Raw genomic sequence first — 14509 nt, 5'->3', positions numbered from 1 at the left:
AGGAGCGAATGGTTAAAGATGCTGGAGAAAGTCATTCAGACTTAAGGGTCAGGAGGAGCCAGCCCAGCTCCGGGACCTGTGCAGTCCTCTGACTGCTGCCACCAGTGGGCTTCCGCTCAGTGAAGCCCACTCAGCATGTCCATCTGCTTTTGGGGCTTCTGTCTGCCTTCTACATCTGGGCTATCCTCGTGCATCCCCCGCAGTGGGCCTGTCTCCAGAGGAGGGAGACATCCCAGAGCGCTTCACCAAAAAGTGGGCTAGCCTGGGCCTTGTCAGTATGGAATGTAGTATTTGGATTTTTTTTTTTTTTTAGTAGAGGAAGAGACTGTAGCCGAGCTTCTGTGTGGCTCACTGTAATAGGAAGCTTCTGGAAACACAACAGAAGTGCTGTGTGTGCTGTTGACTTTAAGTGAAGCCAGCGATCACACAAGCTTTGGAATTACCGCCCATCTTTGAAAGCGAGATGTGCCACGGAACTGCTCAGTTCCCTCCTCAACGCCCATTGCAGCCTCGGAGCTGAGCGTTTAGTGGCTCAGCCAGCACCCGAGGCCTCTGCTGTGGAGGACCCTGGACAAAGAATGAGAGGCAAGCTGTGGTCCTCGTTCTCGGGAGTCTCCGGGGCACACTGAGATACATAGATACAAAGTGTACAGCCAGCGATAAGAAACAGGGTCAGAGACATTTCCAGATCCAAGGAGTCCTGGGCGGGCGGGGACCTGGGAGAGGATTCAGTAGGGAGGGGCGTGGCCTTCAGTTTAGTCCTTGAGAAGTGAGTGCTCAACCCAGTCTTGGGCAAAGGCTTGCAGAGATATAGAACATTATAGTCAAGGGGGAAAAATTGTTTCCTTTGTGCTGGGACTGCGGTATGGTGATGGGGCATAATCCAGGAGACTGGACTCCTGGTCTGAGGGTTATAGGGAAGGACTTACTGGGACAGCTGGGGTCCGCCTGGACAGTGGGAAGACAGGCTGCCTCACAAGCCAGTCATCAGCACCTCTGAATCTTATAAAACATAACTCTTAAATTATAGATTATCGCTTATATTATTCAGAAGGTACTTAAGGATATGTGGCATTTGCAAATGTCATCAAAATCAACTTACTCATTTAAAGGACACAAGCCAGACGGTCTGATTGCTAATGAACCACTGTTACTGGTCACCCCACTTCCCTGCTTTGAAGCATGAGAAATACCCGTGGCAACTCTTTCTCCCCATAACTCTTAATCACTGGTTCTTGCCATTCATAACTACTCAGTGCTGCTTGGCAATGTCCCCTCTGGTCATCCCTGCAGCCACTGTGGCTGGGGCATGCCAGCTGTTCTACATCAGCCTCTGCTTCCTTCCCTTGAGGCCCCTTGCTTCGGTCCACCCTCCCAGGGGCCATCTGCAAGCTTCCTTCCCTTGAGGCCCCTTGCTTCGGTCCACCCTCCCAGAGGCCATCTGCAAGCTTCGCTCCATCCTGCCTCCAGATGGTCTTTATTGACCCCGAGTCTGCTAGTGCGACCCACCAGATCCGCATCAGGCCATCCAGCCTGCTAGTGTACCTCTTTTTCTCCTCCAGGCTATGGCTCCTGACTGCCCAAGCCACACCCCTTCTCTCTCATTGCTGGTGCTCCTTTATTGTTTTTTTAATGTATTATTTTATGTGTATGAGTGTTTGCCTGAATGTATGTTGTGTTTGCCTGGTGCTCCTGGAGGCCAGAAGATGGTGTCAGTTCCCCTAGAACCGGCATTACGGACAATCATGAGCCATCTTGTAGTTGCTGGGAATCAAACCAGGGGCCTCTGGAAGAGCAGCGAGTGCTCTCTTAACTTCCGAGCGCTCTCTCCAGCACCTCCAGGCACCGGCTTCTACCGTGCCCAGCCCGTGGTTCTTACTAGGCCCTCCCCTCTAGCCAGGCCTAATCCATCTCAGAGCTTTATGCCTCAGCTCTGGCTGTTGCACCTGCCTCCCACAGCTTCCTGGAACTTGGACTCCTTGCATAGCCTACTCTTTGGGGGGTGATGTCATCATTCCCTTGCTGCACTGTGAGCCTGTGGAGTCCTGAGAAAGATGCTGCTTCCTAAGCTTCCGGAGTCTGCACTGTTCTCTGAGCAGCTGGCTCAGAAGATGCGTGCACAACAGTGCCGGTCCAGACTGGGCTTTGTGTAGTGGCACTGTGCATAGAGGATACTTGAGTGTCACCACAAGCATTTGAACTGTGACTGAGCTTGCTTGAAGCAATCTTGTTGACGTTACACACACACACACACACACACACACACACACACACACACACACACACACTTAGGAAAGTATGTGTATGTGTAACTTCAACGATATAATTATCAATACAAATTGCAATGCAATATCAATCCCTGCATACTCACGTAAAGATTTCTGTGTTGCTAATGACCTTACTGACAAGAACACAGCTTGCTGTGAAATGAGGTCAGAGGTTACATCTTTGTTACTGTCCCCTGTTTGGTGGTAGTGAGACGTACCTCAGTGTGATTTCTTCCACGGTTGCTGCAGACTTAGCTCGTCCAGCGTCCTGCAGTCAGCCTGCTGGCCAGAACGGACACCATCCAGCTCCGCCTTCCCCTTCAGTCAGTCTCCTTTGTGCCTCCTGGGCAGAGCCCTGTGTCCATGCCACCCACATTTCCGAGTCATCAGCACCCAACAGTGCTACTTCTGTCCTTCACCAGTAAGCCCTTGCAGTCACTGCATCCTGTGTGCTGGCTTGAGACCAGCATTGCAAACAGGCAAGTGTAGCATCTAGCAGGCAGAGGCAGTAGCTAGAGGGCCTTCACTTTCCCGCAGCTGTTACAAGACCTGTCGTTCATCAGTCAGTAACTGGCCATGTGACTTAGCTCTCCCAGGGCCCCAAAACTGTAGTGGGTAGAGAGCCTTATTTGCAACAAGAATGGCATTGGCAATTTTATAATTGACCTAGATCAAACCTGTGGGTTGTGATCCCTTGGGGGGCGTGTAAGGACCCTTTCACAGGGGTCGCATATCGGATATCCTGCATATCAGATATTTATGTTACAATTCATAACAGTAGCAAAATTACAGTTATGAAATAAGTTTATGGCTAGAGGGTCACCACAACATGAGAAACTATATTAAAGGGTCTCAGCCTTAGCCAGTTGAAGACAACATGTTTCTGCCTTGATTGAGACAGAACTGTCCAGCCTGTTCTGAGCCTCATTTGCTTCTGAGGCAATGGGTTCATACTTTTCTGTAGTCAGGATTAAAAACAAACAAACAAACAAAAACAAAAAACCCTGAATACAATCAGAAAGCCTTGACTTTAATCACCAAGTCTACCTTCTCCCTTCTCTGTTTTGGTTAAAATATGTATTATTTTTCTTGTTGCTATTCTCAAAGATGGCACGTACCACGAGCGAATGGTAACTTCTCAGATGGTCTTATGGTCATTCTGATAGGCTCGGCTAAGACTGTGGTGTGGCTGGAAGATCAAATGAAATTCACTGCACCGCACCTGAGCCCTCCAACCTCACTGCCTCTCCACACACTTTCTTTGTCCAGCTATGACCTGGGTTCCCACAGTTTCCCAGGAGGCCACAGCTAGGTGTGTGCTCCATGTAACATTTCTTGTAGCCTCTTAAATTCCACCCATGAATCACTCCCACTGAAATAATGTGGAACGAGCCAGGCTGGGCGAACACATTAGAGACATTGCCCCAGAGCTGAGAAACTGAACTCTCCCGGGCACCAAGTTGGAACACTGGGGGACCTGGATCTATAGGAGCCACAGTGACGGGTGGATAAAGGACTGCAAGTGAGATCAGATGGGACCCTAGACTGGCCCAGTTAATTCACTCACATAAGCCCGCCTTATAGTGGGGACCGTCTAGTACAAGCTTGTAGAGCCACATGAGAAGTGAAAGCCTGAGCCTGCAGAGGGTTTGACACAAGCCTGGGCGCTCTTCTGTTTGTTTTAGACTCCTTTAAGGCTGCTGCTGGAGATGGGGGCAGCACACACTAAAGAGTTGAAAGCAGAGGCCAGTCCTCTAGGCTTCTGGCCAGATCGCAGTCTTGAGGCCACCCCCATGCTGTCACACTGGTCCTCCTCCCCCTAAGCTGCACTCCCACTGGCTACCCTTGAGCTACCAGAGCCCTGTTGGTGTGCCCACCTACGAGCTTAGCTGCAAGCATCTGGGCGACAGGGGACAGGCCACCACCTTTCTGTCGTTTCCTTCCTTACCAATCAACCCATCTGATAAAGCAGGCTTATTTGTTCTCTCCCCTTCTTGCTCCTACTGGCAAACACAGCTGGTATCCTAGTTTCACCCAGGGAAACCCAGGTACCTTGGTTCTCTGTGAATTCAAGGCCAATCTGGTATACGTAAAAATTCCAGGCCAGCCAGGACTACACAGGGAGACCCTGTCTCAGAAAATAAACAACAACAACAACAAACAAACAAAAACACATCTTGTGCAGAGTTTTACACTCAAGGTTGCCACATAAGCATGTGCAGCTAACAAAGTAAGCCACATCTGCGGCTGCGAGCTGAGCAGACTCCTCCCTGATTGAGTCAAACTGCTGAGCCTAAATGAACGCAGCATAACCAGTGCTTTCACTCTCCCAGCGGAGGCAGAGAGAAGCCAGCAATTTGTTGTGTGTGATTCATGTCCACCCTCTCACCTGGTGTTTTACGAATGCATTGTCTTAACTGTTAAGTATCTGTGCCTGGGAGGGTGCCTTCCTCTGTTTTGTAAAATGCCAAGCAATACCACTGTGATATATAAATAATGATAATTAGGAGACAGCCTCAAATAATTTGACATGCAGATTGAAGGGAAAAGTGGTACTTTTTTTTTTTTTAATACCCTAGAATTTGGATCAGAAATGGCATTCAAGAAAAAAGTATATTGGTTCTCGTCAGACATGGATGGTTCAAACATTCTTGTGTCTGAGGTCAGACATGACAAGAGGGAGGCCAGGCTTGGAACATGTAGGCCATCGAAACTGGGCTAAGGGCATCAAGACTCTCCCGTGGCTTCGTGGCTGTTAGAAATAATAAGTCTATGAGATAAAGACTTACAGTTGCAAGATTTTCCATTTTCCTGGTTCTCAGTGACAAATCTGAGACCAGCTGTTTGCTTGGTAGGAAGAGCAGAGGACCACAAATCCCAAAGACAGGGAGGGTGTCTGTGGACACCTATGCGAGCCCCAAGTTTGCTTCCTCCTCTTGAAGTAGGGGTCACTGTCACAAAGCACGCCCTGGGTACTCACAGCTGGACTGGTTCGTTCTTATGCCCTGCGTCATTCTGGACAGCTTGTGCGTCCTCACCACAGCTCCGTGAGTTAACCACAGCTCCGTGAGTTAGTTAACCAGCACTCTGTGAGTTAATTAACCAGAGCTCTGCGAGTTAGTTAACCAGAGCTCTGCGAGTTCACCAGAGCTCTGTGAGTTCACCAGAGCTCCATGAGTTAGTTAACCAGAGCTCCACAAGTTAACTACAGCTCTGTGAGTTAGTTAACCAGAGTTCCGTGAGTTAGTTAGCCAGAGCTCCGTGAGTTAGTTAACCAGAGCTCTGCGAGTTCACTAGAGCTCCGTGAGTTCACCAGAGCTTCATGAGTTCACCAGAGCTCCATGAGTTAGTTAACCAGAGCTCCGCAAGTTAACCACAGCTCCGTGAGTTAGTTAACCAGAGTTCCGTGAGTTAGTTAACCAGAGCTCTGTGAGTTAGTTAACCAGAGCTCTGCGAGTTAACCAGAACTCCGCAAGTTACTTAGTTAACCAGAGCTCTGTGAGTTAGCTCAGTTAACCCGAGCTCCGTGAGTTAATTAACCAGAGCACTGTGAGTTAAACAGAGCTCCATGAGTTAGTTAACCAGAGCTCTGTGAGTTAACCAGAGCTCTGTGAGTTAAGCAGAGCTCCGTGAGTTAGTTAACCAGAGCTCCATGAGTTAGTTAACCAGAGCTCTGTGAGTTAACCAGAGCTCTATGAGTTAACTAGAGCTCTGTGAATTAACCAGAACTCCGTGTTAGTTAACCAGAGCTCCGTGAGCTAACCCGAGCTCCATGAGTTAGGTAACCAGAGCTCTGTGAGTTAACCAGAACTCCATGAGTTAACCAGAGCTCTGTGAGTTGGATGCTGCTGTGTCATCTTCATTTCCCAGAGGAGGAAACCAAGGCCCTGAAAAGTAAGTTACCTACCTAAAGTCAAATAGCAAACAAATAGTCTGCAAATAATCCCCCAGATCGAGAATGTCTCAAAGATGAGATGCTGAGAAAGGGCAAGCTGCTGGCTTGTGGTGACATGGCCCAGCACTACCGCTGAATGGAGAATGCGTGACTGACGGTGTCAGCCATTAGTGTCTTCAGCTACCCTCACCAGCCCCAAGCCTCCAGGACTTGATTGTCCTCCAGCTTCTGTCCTCTGCCCTTTGCAGTTCTAATCCTTCGGCTTGTGTCTTCCATTACCGTGTCCACTTCCTGTTTCTCTTGCACGAGCTCATGATCACCTGGCTGAGCAATCTCCAGTCTATTGCCAGGCTTCCCAGCTGCCCACAGAGAGATGTCTCCTTCAGATCCTCTGTAGCTCCTCAGTGTCCGTTGCTGAGAAAGTCAGACTCCTACCTGGATCCCTGAGGTACATTTCGGTGAGCGTGATGGGCAGTCAGCTCAAAGAAGTACAGGGAGCAAGGCAAGCATAGGAGAGTTTTTGCTCCAAGGCAGGGATTAGTCAAGAGTCAAGCCGTATCTTCAGTGCTCCAACATCTCCAGTTGATGGACATGAGGGCTCCCGGCAACGAGACATCTCCCCCAACACCTCCAGGCTGACTCATGCCTGAGTCACTAATAACCAGATAACATACCTGGCTTAACAGAGGCAAAGCACAGATGTCCACCTCTCTTTTCATTTAGAGGCCTGTGAAAGGTCTCCAGCATTAACACCCCACCCCCACACCCGCGTCAGCGCACTCCGCACGGTGAAGTGTGCCTCCTCTAAGCTTTCCCAGCCTGCCCTCGGATGTATTTCTCTCTCCCCTGATATTCGTCCCTGCCTTTGCTCTGTTTGTCAGAATTATACCCAAGTTTTAAAAACCCAACTAAAGTGCTATTTTCTACAAAGCCTTTCCATAGCCTGCCACAGAAGTGAGTCATTCTTCCGCTTTTGGTTTGTTTTTTTTTTTGGGGGGGGGGAGGGTTGCTTTTTGGGGGGTTGGTTTTGGTTTTTTTGGCCTGGTGTTTCTGGTCTGTGTCACACAATGCCTTTGGCGCATCACTTGGCCTCGTTGCCACTGCTGTAACCTCATACCTGCCTGCGGGGCCTTGTGCTTTGTTTTCCTGCAGTGCTGGGGATTGAACCCAGGGAAGGATGCATATGAAGAAAGTTCTCTATCCAGCCCTCTTCTGTGGTTCTTAATGTGCACACGACACTTGCTCAAGTGTTACCACAGCTGCTGTTATGCAGAAGCCAATAAAGCAAGCAGGGCAGGCACTTTCATCTCATGCCTGCAGCTCAGTGTTTTGTTTTTTGTTTGTTTTTGTTTTGTTTGCATACCTGCTATGCAGCAGGACCTGTCCTAGTGACTTAAGGTTGAAACATTGCACAGGTTGGGTTGGGTTTGGTTTGGTTTGGTTTGGTTTGGTTTGGCTTGGCTTGGCTTGGCTTTTTGGTCGATCTGGCACAGCTGAAGTCATCTAGGAAGAGAGAATGAGAAAATGCCTCCATCAGATTAGCGAGTAGGCAAGTCTATAGGGGCATTTCCTGATTCATGATTGATGAGGGAGGGCCCAGCCCACAGTGAGGGGTACAACTTCTGGGCAGGTGGGCCTGGGGTGTATAAGAAAAAGTTGAGCAAGCCATGGCAAACAAGCCAATGGACAGCGTTCACCCTTGGTCTCCACTGAAGTCCCTGCCTCCAAGTTCCTGCCGTGACTCACTTCATGGCGAACTTGGCGAACTGTAGGCTAATGGATGAAATGAACCCTTTCCTCCCAAGTTACCTGGCTGTGGTCTTTCTAGAATAGAAATCAAATGAGGACAAACATTAAGATGATGAATGGCCACCTCCTTTGGCAAATGAGGAAGTTGAGACTTAGTAAGTAGCTGCCTGACGTTTCTTAGTTCCCAGAACGTGGCAGGCCTTAGCCACTCTGGGCCTCTGTGGATACTGTCCCTGGACCTGCAACACTATCCTCTCAACACTCATCTGCAGACCTTACTCATCTTTCAGTTAAACCACAGTCTCCATCTTTGGAGGAAGGCATCCACTGGCCGTCACCACTAAGGTGACGTCACCACTAAGGTGACGTCACCACTAAGGCTACAACAGGCCACTGTTGTCCTGTAGTACCCTAAAACTGTTCTCCACAGCACGTACCACAAACTGCAGTCATTTCTAGACGTCTATATAAATGTATTTGTTTAGCGCCTCTCCCCACTCAGCATTCCATAGAGACAGAAATGATTTCTATAGATCCAGAACTTGGTACCATGCCTGTGGCTGTTATTTTTATAAAACTGAGTTTGTTTCTCAAGTTCTATCACAAAAATAATTGAGGCTCTTTTACATTTGTTTAATAAATGTTTCTCAGAGATATTTGGACTTTGTAACTTTCCTTGCTCCAGCACCTCTCCTAATGTCTCTTGGACCTTCTCCCATCACTGATCCCTTGGCTCAATCCCTACTTCCTCCTCTAACTCCTCCTCCCCTGCCTGGCAGGAAGTCCAGCCTATTCTCTCCGCTGCTCAGCAATTGGCTGTGGGCTGCCGTATTGGCATACAAGGGGACAACTTTGGAGCAGACTTTATACAGCTTTGAAACAGGATAGTCTTAGAACAAGGCTTGCCACCAGATATGGGGGTACAGAAATCAGGATTTGAATTACACAATAACCTTATGCCTACACATGCCTAACCCACAAGGGAAGCTTGTTAGTCTGTCAAACTCAGGTCCTTACGTGTGATCCAGTGGGGACTCCGACAGGCTCACATCCAACAGTAAGGACCTAGATAGTCTCCTAACCAAAAGTTCCCAAGTTTTCCAGGAACAAAGGATTATTGGCTTCTACAGGAGCTTGGGATCTTGGACTGCCCAAGGGGACTGCAAAGAGAATGTAAGGGGCAGGCTGTAGAGCAGGGCTTATTGTACGTTGACATGTGTTCTGGATGGGTCAAGTTCTAGCTTTATGTTCATGGACACTGAGTCAATGACGTCATCGTTTCATAGCCGTGTGATTTGTTGTGCTGTGCATGCTCATTATTCTTGTTTTACCTGGATAGACTTTTTGTGGTCATCACCTGTTACTATAGCAATATTGAAAATATTCTGAGATGTTTTCATCCAGGGACTCCTGAAAACCCCCTGCCAGCTGCATGGTACTTGTTTGAAACAGGCTCACTCACACCCAGCCCTGTTCCTCTTGTTTCCTCTGTGTCCTTCATTAAACTCACTGGGTTTTTACCTCGCTCTCACATATAGCCTTTCTCAGAGTTACAGAAGAAAATAATTTGGGGGAAGGAGTTTCAACACTGGAAATAGCTCTAAAGTCACTCAGTATTCCTGGAAATATCATAAAGATAAATTACCTCTTAGCGTCTTCTGGCTATTTTAGAAAACAAGATTCAGTGATGGGCTCCCTCTGTGTGTCTGCAGGGCCTGGACACCTTCAAAGTGAAACAGAAGTTCTTCTCCAGCAGCTGCGAGCCGGCGACCTCCTTTCCTGTGCCCTACGACCTGCCCCCAGAGCTCTACGGGAGTAAAGGTGAGACGCCAACGAAAGGAGCTGCAGACCAGTGTGCCACAGTCCAAGTCAGCAACCCCGGAGGTGCCCCTGGTCTCCCTGCAAGCCGGGCTCGTGGAAGCTCAGACTGGCAGACGGTTCTTACTTCCTGTCTGGAGCCACTCAAGCCACTTGCTCTTAGAACCCATTTGCTCTCAGTTATCAAAAATCATAAAGAGCTTTAATTTATGTGTTTCATATATATAGTCATTTACTATAAAAAAAACAAAGCTGGAAAATGCTTAAATATACATTGATTTATTAGTTTTAAAATTATGTTTTATGGCCAGTTTCAGAAGTAAAGGACAAAATTAGAGAGGGAGGTGGTGTCATTTCATGTTTTCAAAAGCATCTTTATTGTGCAGCTTAAAAGCTGAGTGCTGCACCCTCTCAGCTGCTGTCACTCAGTCTGTTGTGATGTCACCCATACATAGCCTCTGCACGCCATCAAAGTGAGGATAACACATGGTGCCATGTGTCACTAAGAAATCAGTTTGATTCACAGACGCCCCCAGGAGAGGTCACCAGGCCACTCTTTGAAATCTGATGCACTGGGCTCTGACTTTCCTAGAGGCAGTGACCAAGTGTACTTCCCAGTGACGAGTCCATAGAGCTGTCTACAGCAGTGCTTGTCAGCCTGATGCTCACATATCGGATACCCTGCGTATCACATATGAGTCATAAAAGTAATCAAATTATACTTAAGAAGTAACAGTGAAACAATCTTATGGTCAGGGGTCACCGCAGCATGAGGAACTGTATGAAAGGGTCGCAGCATTAGGAAGGCTGAGAACCACTGATCCACAGGGTCAGACATCCCCCAGGCCAGGCATCATCCCAGGAGGACTGTCCTCACTGGGCAGCTTGTACCATCCGCACAGAGACTATTTTCTGGTGGGAAGGGTTTAATGGCATCACCCCATTAATAGTCCGAAGTCTTCAGTTCCCTGATGGAGACAGTGCGGCCTGTCTTCTCCCAGAATGGCCAACTGGGTTCTGCCAAATTTCCCACCCACAGTGATGGGGCTTTCCCCCCCAAACTTCCCCATCTGGTGAGCCCATTTCTTAAGATTGACAGATGGGGTCAAAGGCCTGTATCCTGCGTGCCAGCATGCAGCCTGCGGGTGGCATTGCCCCTGTCTAGATGTCGACGCAATCACAAGGCCTGGCTCTTCTGTTGAGCTTTGAGAGTGTGTATGTTATGCATTCATTCTCGCAGCAGGGTTACCTAGAATTTAACCAAAATTCCACAGGATGTGAAATTTCACCGTAGTCTCCGCCAAACTAAAATGTGAAAAGGGAGGCCATGATTTAAAATAACTTATTTATGTGCCATCTGTCTAGCTTATGAAGTAGCCGTGGGCAATTCATTGAGTTTAGGCTTGTGTCTGTCTGCAGATTGGGGATACCAGTCCCTCCTCCGGGGCCGTTGAAAAGACTAACTGAGGTGATGTCTGTTTTTACCACAATGCCGAGCCCAGCTGGCAGTCTTAACATCGGCCGGATTTACCCTAGCTGTTCTTACTGTAAGGCCTAGTTTAGAGCCCAGCACATAGGACAGAGAGCTAGGGTGAGCCCCTTCCCCTGTCCGCTGAGCTGTGGCTTTTGAGTCTGTAGCCTTTGCAGGTCAGGCCCCTTCACCTCTGGCTTTCCTTGCTTTCTCTGTTCTTTGCGATGCTTCTCTTTTAAGTCAAGTTCCAGAGGAGAAGGAGCTAGGATGGTATCCTTGGGCCCCGCCTCCTAGGATGGGACCCTGAGCCCTCCCTAGCCATGGCTGGATGCCTGCCCCAGCCAGGAGTCCTCCTCTCCAACGTGGTGAGAAACAAGAATGGGAGAGATCACAAGCCCGGAAATGTCCTCAAGTCCCTTCTCCTCAAGTAGGAGGAGCACCCGCAACAGCCCGGAAGTTTACCAGTGGGCGGTGTTACCCTAAACTGTAGAGTCAAATCTTCGACCAGCAAGCAGAGTGCCTTAGGGCGTTGTGTTGAGGTTTTGCTTCTTAGGCATTTTCTTTAAAAGGTACATATAAAAGAAATTGGAAGGTTGTGTTTTATCAGTATTATTTTGTCTGCATTCCTTCAGTAGTATGTAGAATAATACCAGTAATTCAGATGTTACCTTTCAAATACAGCCTATGTTCTATAAAGCTCTGTGGCCCGTCCAGAAGTGTTTTACCAAGGCAGAAGAAAACGCGTAGTTAAGAACATTTCAAAAGCACTTCATTTCTTAAAGCGATTTTTGAACCATGGCAACACATGCAAGGTCTCATTCTGGGTTTTTTTTTTTTTTAATCAGAGGTCCACACAAAAAGCTTAGCATAGGAATATCCCACTGTGAAAGCTCAGCCAGGTACTATCTTGGAACAAAGAAAATGATCAGACAAAGTGACAGAAATTAAGGCTCAGCTCCTGGGGTGCTTTGAGTGGTAGTTGACAGTTCTCTACAGATACATGATATCAAGAGCCTACTCTGTGCAGGCACAGCGCTTGAAGTCAGTGCCTACTGTGTGCAGGCACAGCGCTTGAAGTCTGTGCCTACTGTGTGCACAGTAGGTGGGTGAGGCACATAGGCTTGTGTCCTTGCCTGCATCACGTTTAAGTTACTCTTTTGTAAAGACAGATCCATTTTAATAATGGGAATGGTGGGGTTTGTTTGTTTGTTTGTTATTCCCGCCTTCCCGTGCTGGGGTTGGAACCCAGGGCCAGCACCTGTGTGGCGAGCATTCTGCTACTGAGCCATATACCCAGCTCTGCAGGTTTTTAAATGTTCATACAGCTATGTACTTTATGTTGAACATATTCTCCCGTCCCCCTCCCCCTCCCTCCCCACTCCCATTAGTCCCTTTTGTGTCCCTAGACTGCTTCATTTCTCCCTTCCCTTCCTGGAATATATACATGAGTGATTTTATGTGAGTATATAAAAATGTTGGAGCCAAATGAAAGAAAGCATATTTGCCTTCCTGCGACTGGCTTGATTCTCTTGATCTGAGTCCCTCCCTCCCGTTGCATTCCCTTGCCTGCAGTCAGCATGACCTCATGCTTTGTTTGTGACTGGAGTCTTTTCTGTTATGTACATGTAACGTTCTCTGGACCCATTCCTCTGCTTAGGGAGTGAGCTGGTTCTGTAATTGAGCTACTGTGCGTACTGCAGCAGTGTCACAGTGTGCACGTCTCTGCAATGTGTACTTGGAGTCCTTTGGGAAAATCAGCCAGGAGTAGTGTAGCTAGATCGTGTGGTCGGTCTCTTTTTAGATTTTAGACAGCTCTGTACTGATATCCACAGTGTCTGGACTAGTTTATTCCCACCAGCAGTGCAGAATAACAAGTGCAGGCAAGGCTGTGTGTAAAAGGGAACCCATAACTCTTTGGGAGCGAAATCACTGTCCCCTTAACATGGGAGTTCCATTTGTCCAATTGATGGCCTTAGTTTGAAGAGCACGCAAAACAGGTCACTGTACTGACCCCAAGGCTAGCTGCTATGTTCTCCTTTCTTTTAAGCAGATATTCTTTGCATCATATATTAAGAGAGTAAAGTACAGTAAGGTTAGAGGAAAGCCTGTCATACTTGGACCTAATTAGTGTTGAAAGCCAGAGATGTGGCTCTTTGTTAGAGTGTGTGCAGGAGACCCTGAGCCGGGATCCTCAGCACTAGAAGGAACAAAGAAAAAGAAAGACAAACAAGCCTAGTGGTAAGATTAGCACATCTCACATTTAAGACGTAAGTAAGTATTCAAAGGAGCTTCAACAACACTCTTTATGTTCTAGTAGTAGCTTGTTTTATTTTGTTTTAAATTTTCCATCCCTCCGTCTTCCCCTCAAATTCTTCCCATGCCCCCCTAAGCCCTCTAAATTCATGATGTTTTCTGTAATTGCTATTGTTACACACAAGCACGCATGCACGCACACACACACACACACACACACACACACACACACACAATCCCTACTGAATCTAGTTAGTGTTGCTTGATGTACATTATGTTTAAGGATAACCACTTAGGATTAAGAAACCTCTCAGGGGGGCTACTCCCTAGAGAAAACTGACTTTTCCTCCTCCCTCCCTCAGCCATTGCCTGTACTGTTTGGAGGTCTCTTGGACCGCCCCCCCCACACACACACACACAGCAGCAACTCAGAGGATCAAAGGATAGTGTCTCTTGCTTGGCACTGGGTTTTTGTTAGGTAGCCTATGACTCCTGGAGGGAATATTATCACTCTATGTCAGATAACTCAATTTGAACAGTGTGTGTAAGACTGTGTATTTATATATGAGTGTGTATGTGTATATGTGTGTCTTTCATATATAAACTGTATATTAGACACACATGGACACACAAGTATATATTTTTTTGGTAATTTAAGTAAGCTTATAAAATAATGTAACTCCCTAGTTCAGTCAAACACCCTTAGTGCTGTTACCTTTCCTTCCTCCCTGTCCCTCTGTCTTACCTTCTCTTCTCCACTACAGTTAAGCCGCCCTCCACTTTTCCCTTTTCCCCTCCATAGCATCTGTGTTCTACTATCCCTCTCTGTTTAAAAAATGATACAAGGTTACCCATATATAGTAATTTTCATTCGAAAATTTGACATCATTGTAAGTGCACAAAAAAGCACAGGGAGAGTTCAGGAATTCCCTTGTGCCTCCCATCAGAGTTCAGCACGTCAGTGTTTTACTCCGTTTGCATCCTTCCTCACACATTTGAAGATGTAACATCTTTGGCCCCTAAGCATTGCAGTGTATATTTTATCCCATAAGCACA

The 14509-nt window shown here is 47.5% G+C and overlaps 1 protein-coding gene across 5 annotated transcripts in view; it reads left to right on the top strand.

The window, feature by feature from the left end:
• The window catches only part of TDP1 (tyrosyl-DNA phosphodiesterase 1), a 76129-nt gene that overhangs the window by 53142 nt on the left and 8478 nt on the right, over positions 1-14509 (top strand). For all 5 annotated transcript variants that reach the window (XM_084792020.1, XM_084792019.1, XM_084792021.1 and 2 more), the window contains one exon: positions 9624-9732. In XM_084792020.1, coding sequence (XP_084648146.1) covers positions 9624-9732 — 109 coding nt within the window. The remainder of the gene's footprint in view (positions 1-9623; positions 9733-14509) is intronic.

Source organism: Acomys minous, assembly GCF_964271855.1.
Source record: "Acomys minous genome assembly, chromosome: 8".
Classification (NCBI taxonomy): Eukaryota; Metazoa; Chordata; class Mammalia; order Rodentia; family Muridae; genus Acomys; species Acomys minous.
Note: the sequence above shows the minus strand (reverse complement) of the source record. Positions and strands in the feature narration are given on the sequence as shown.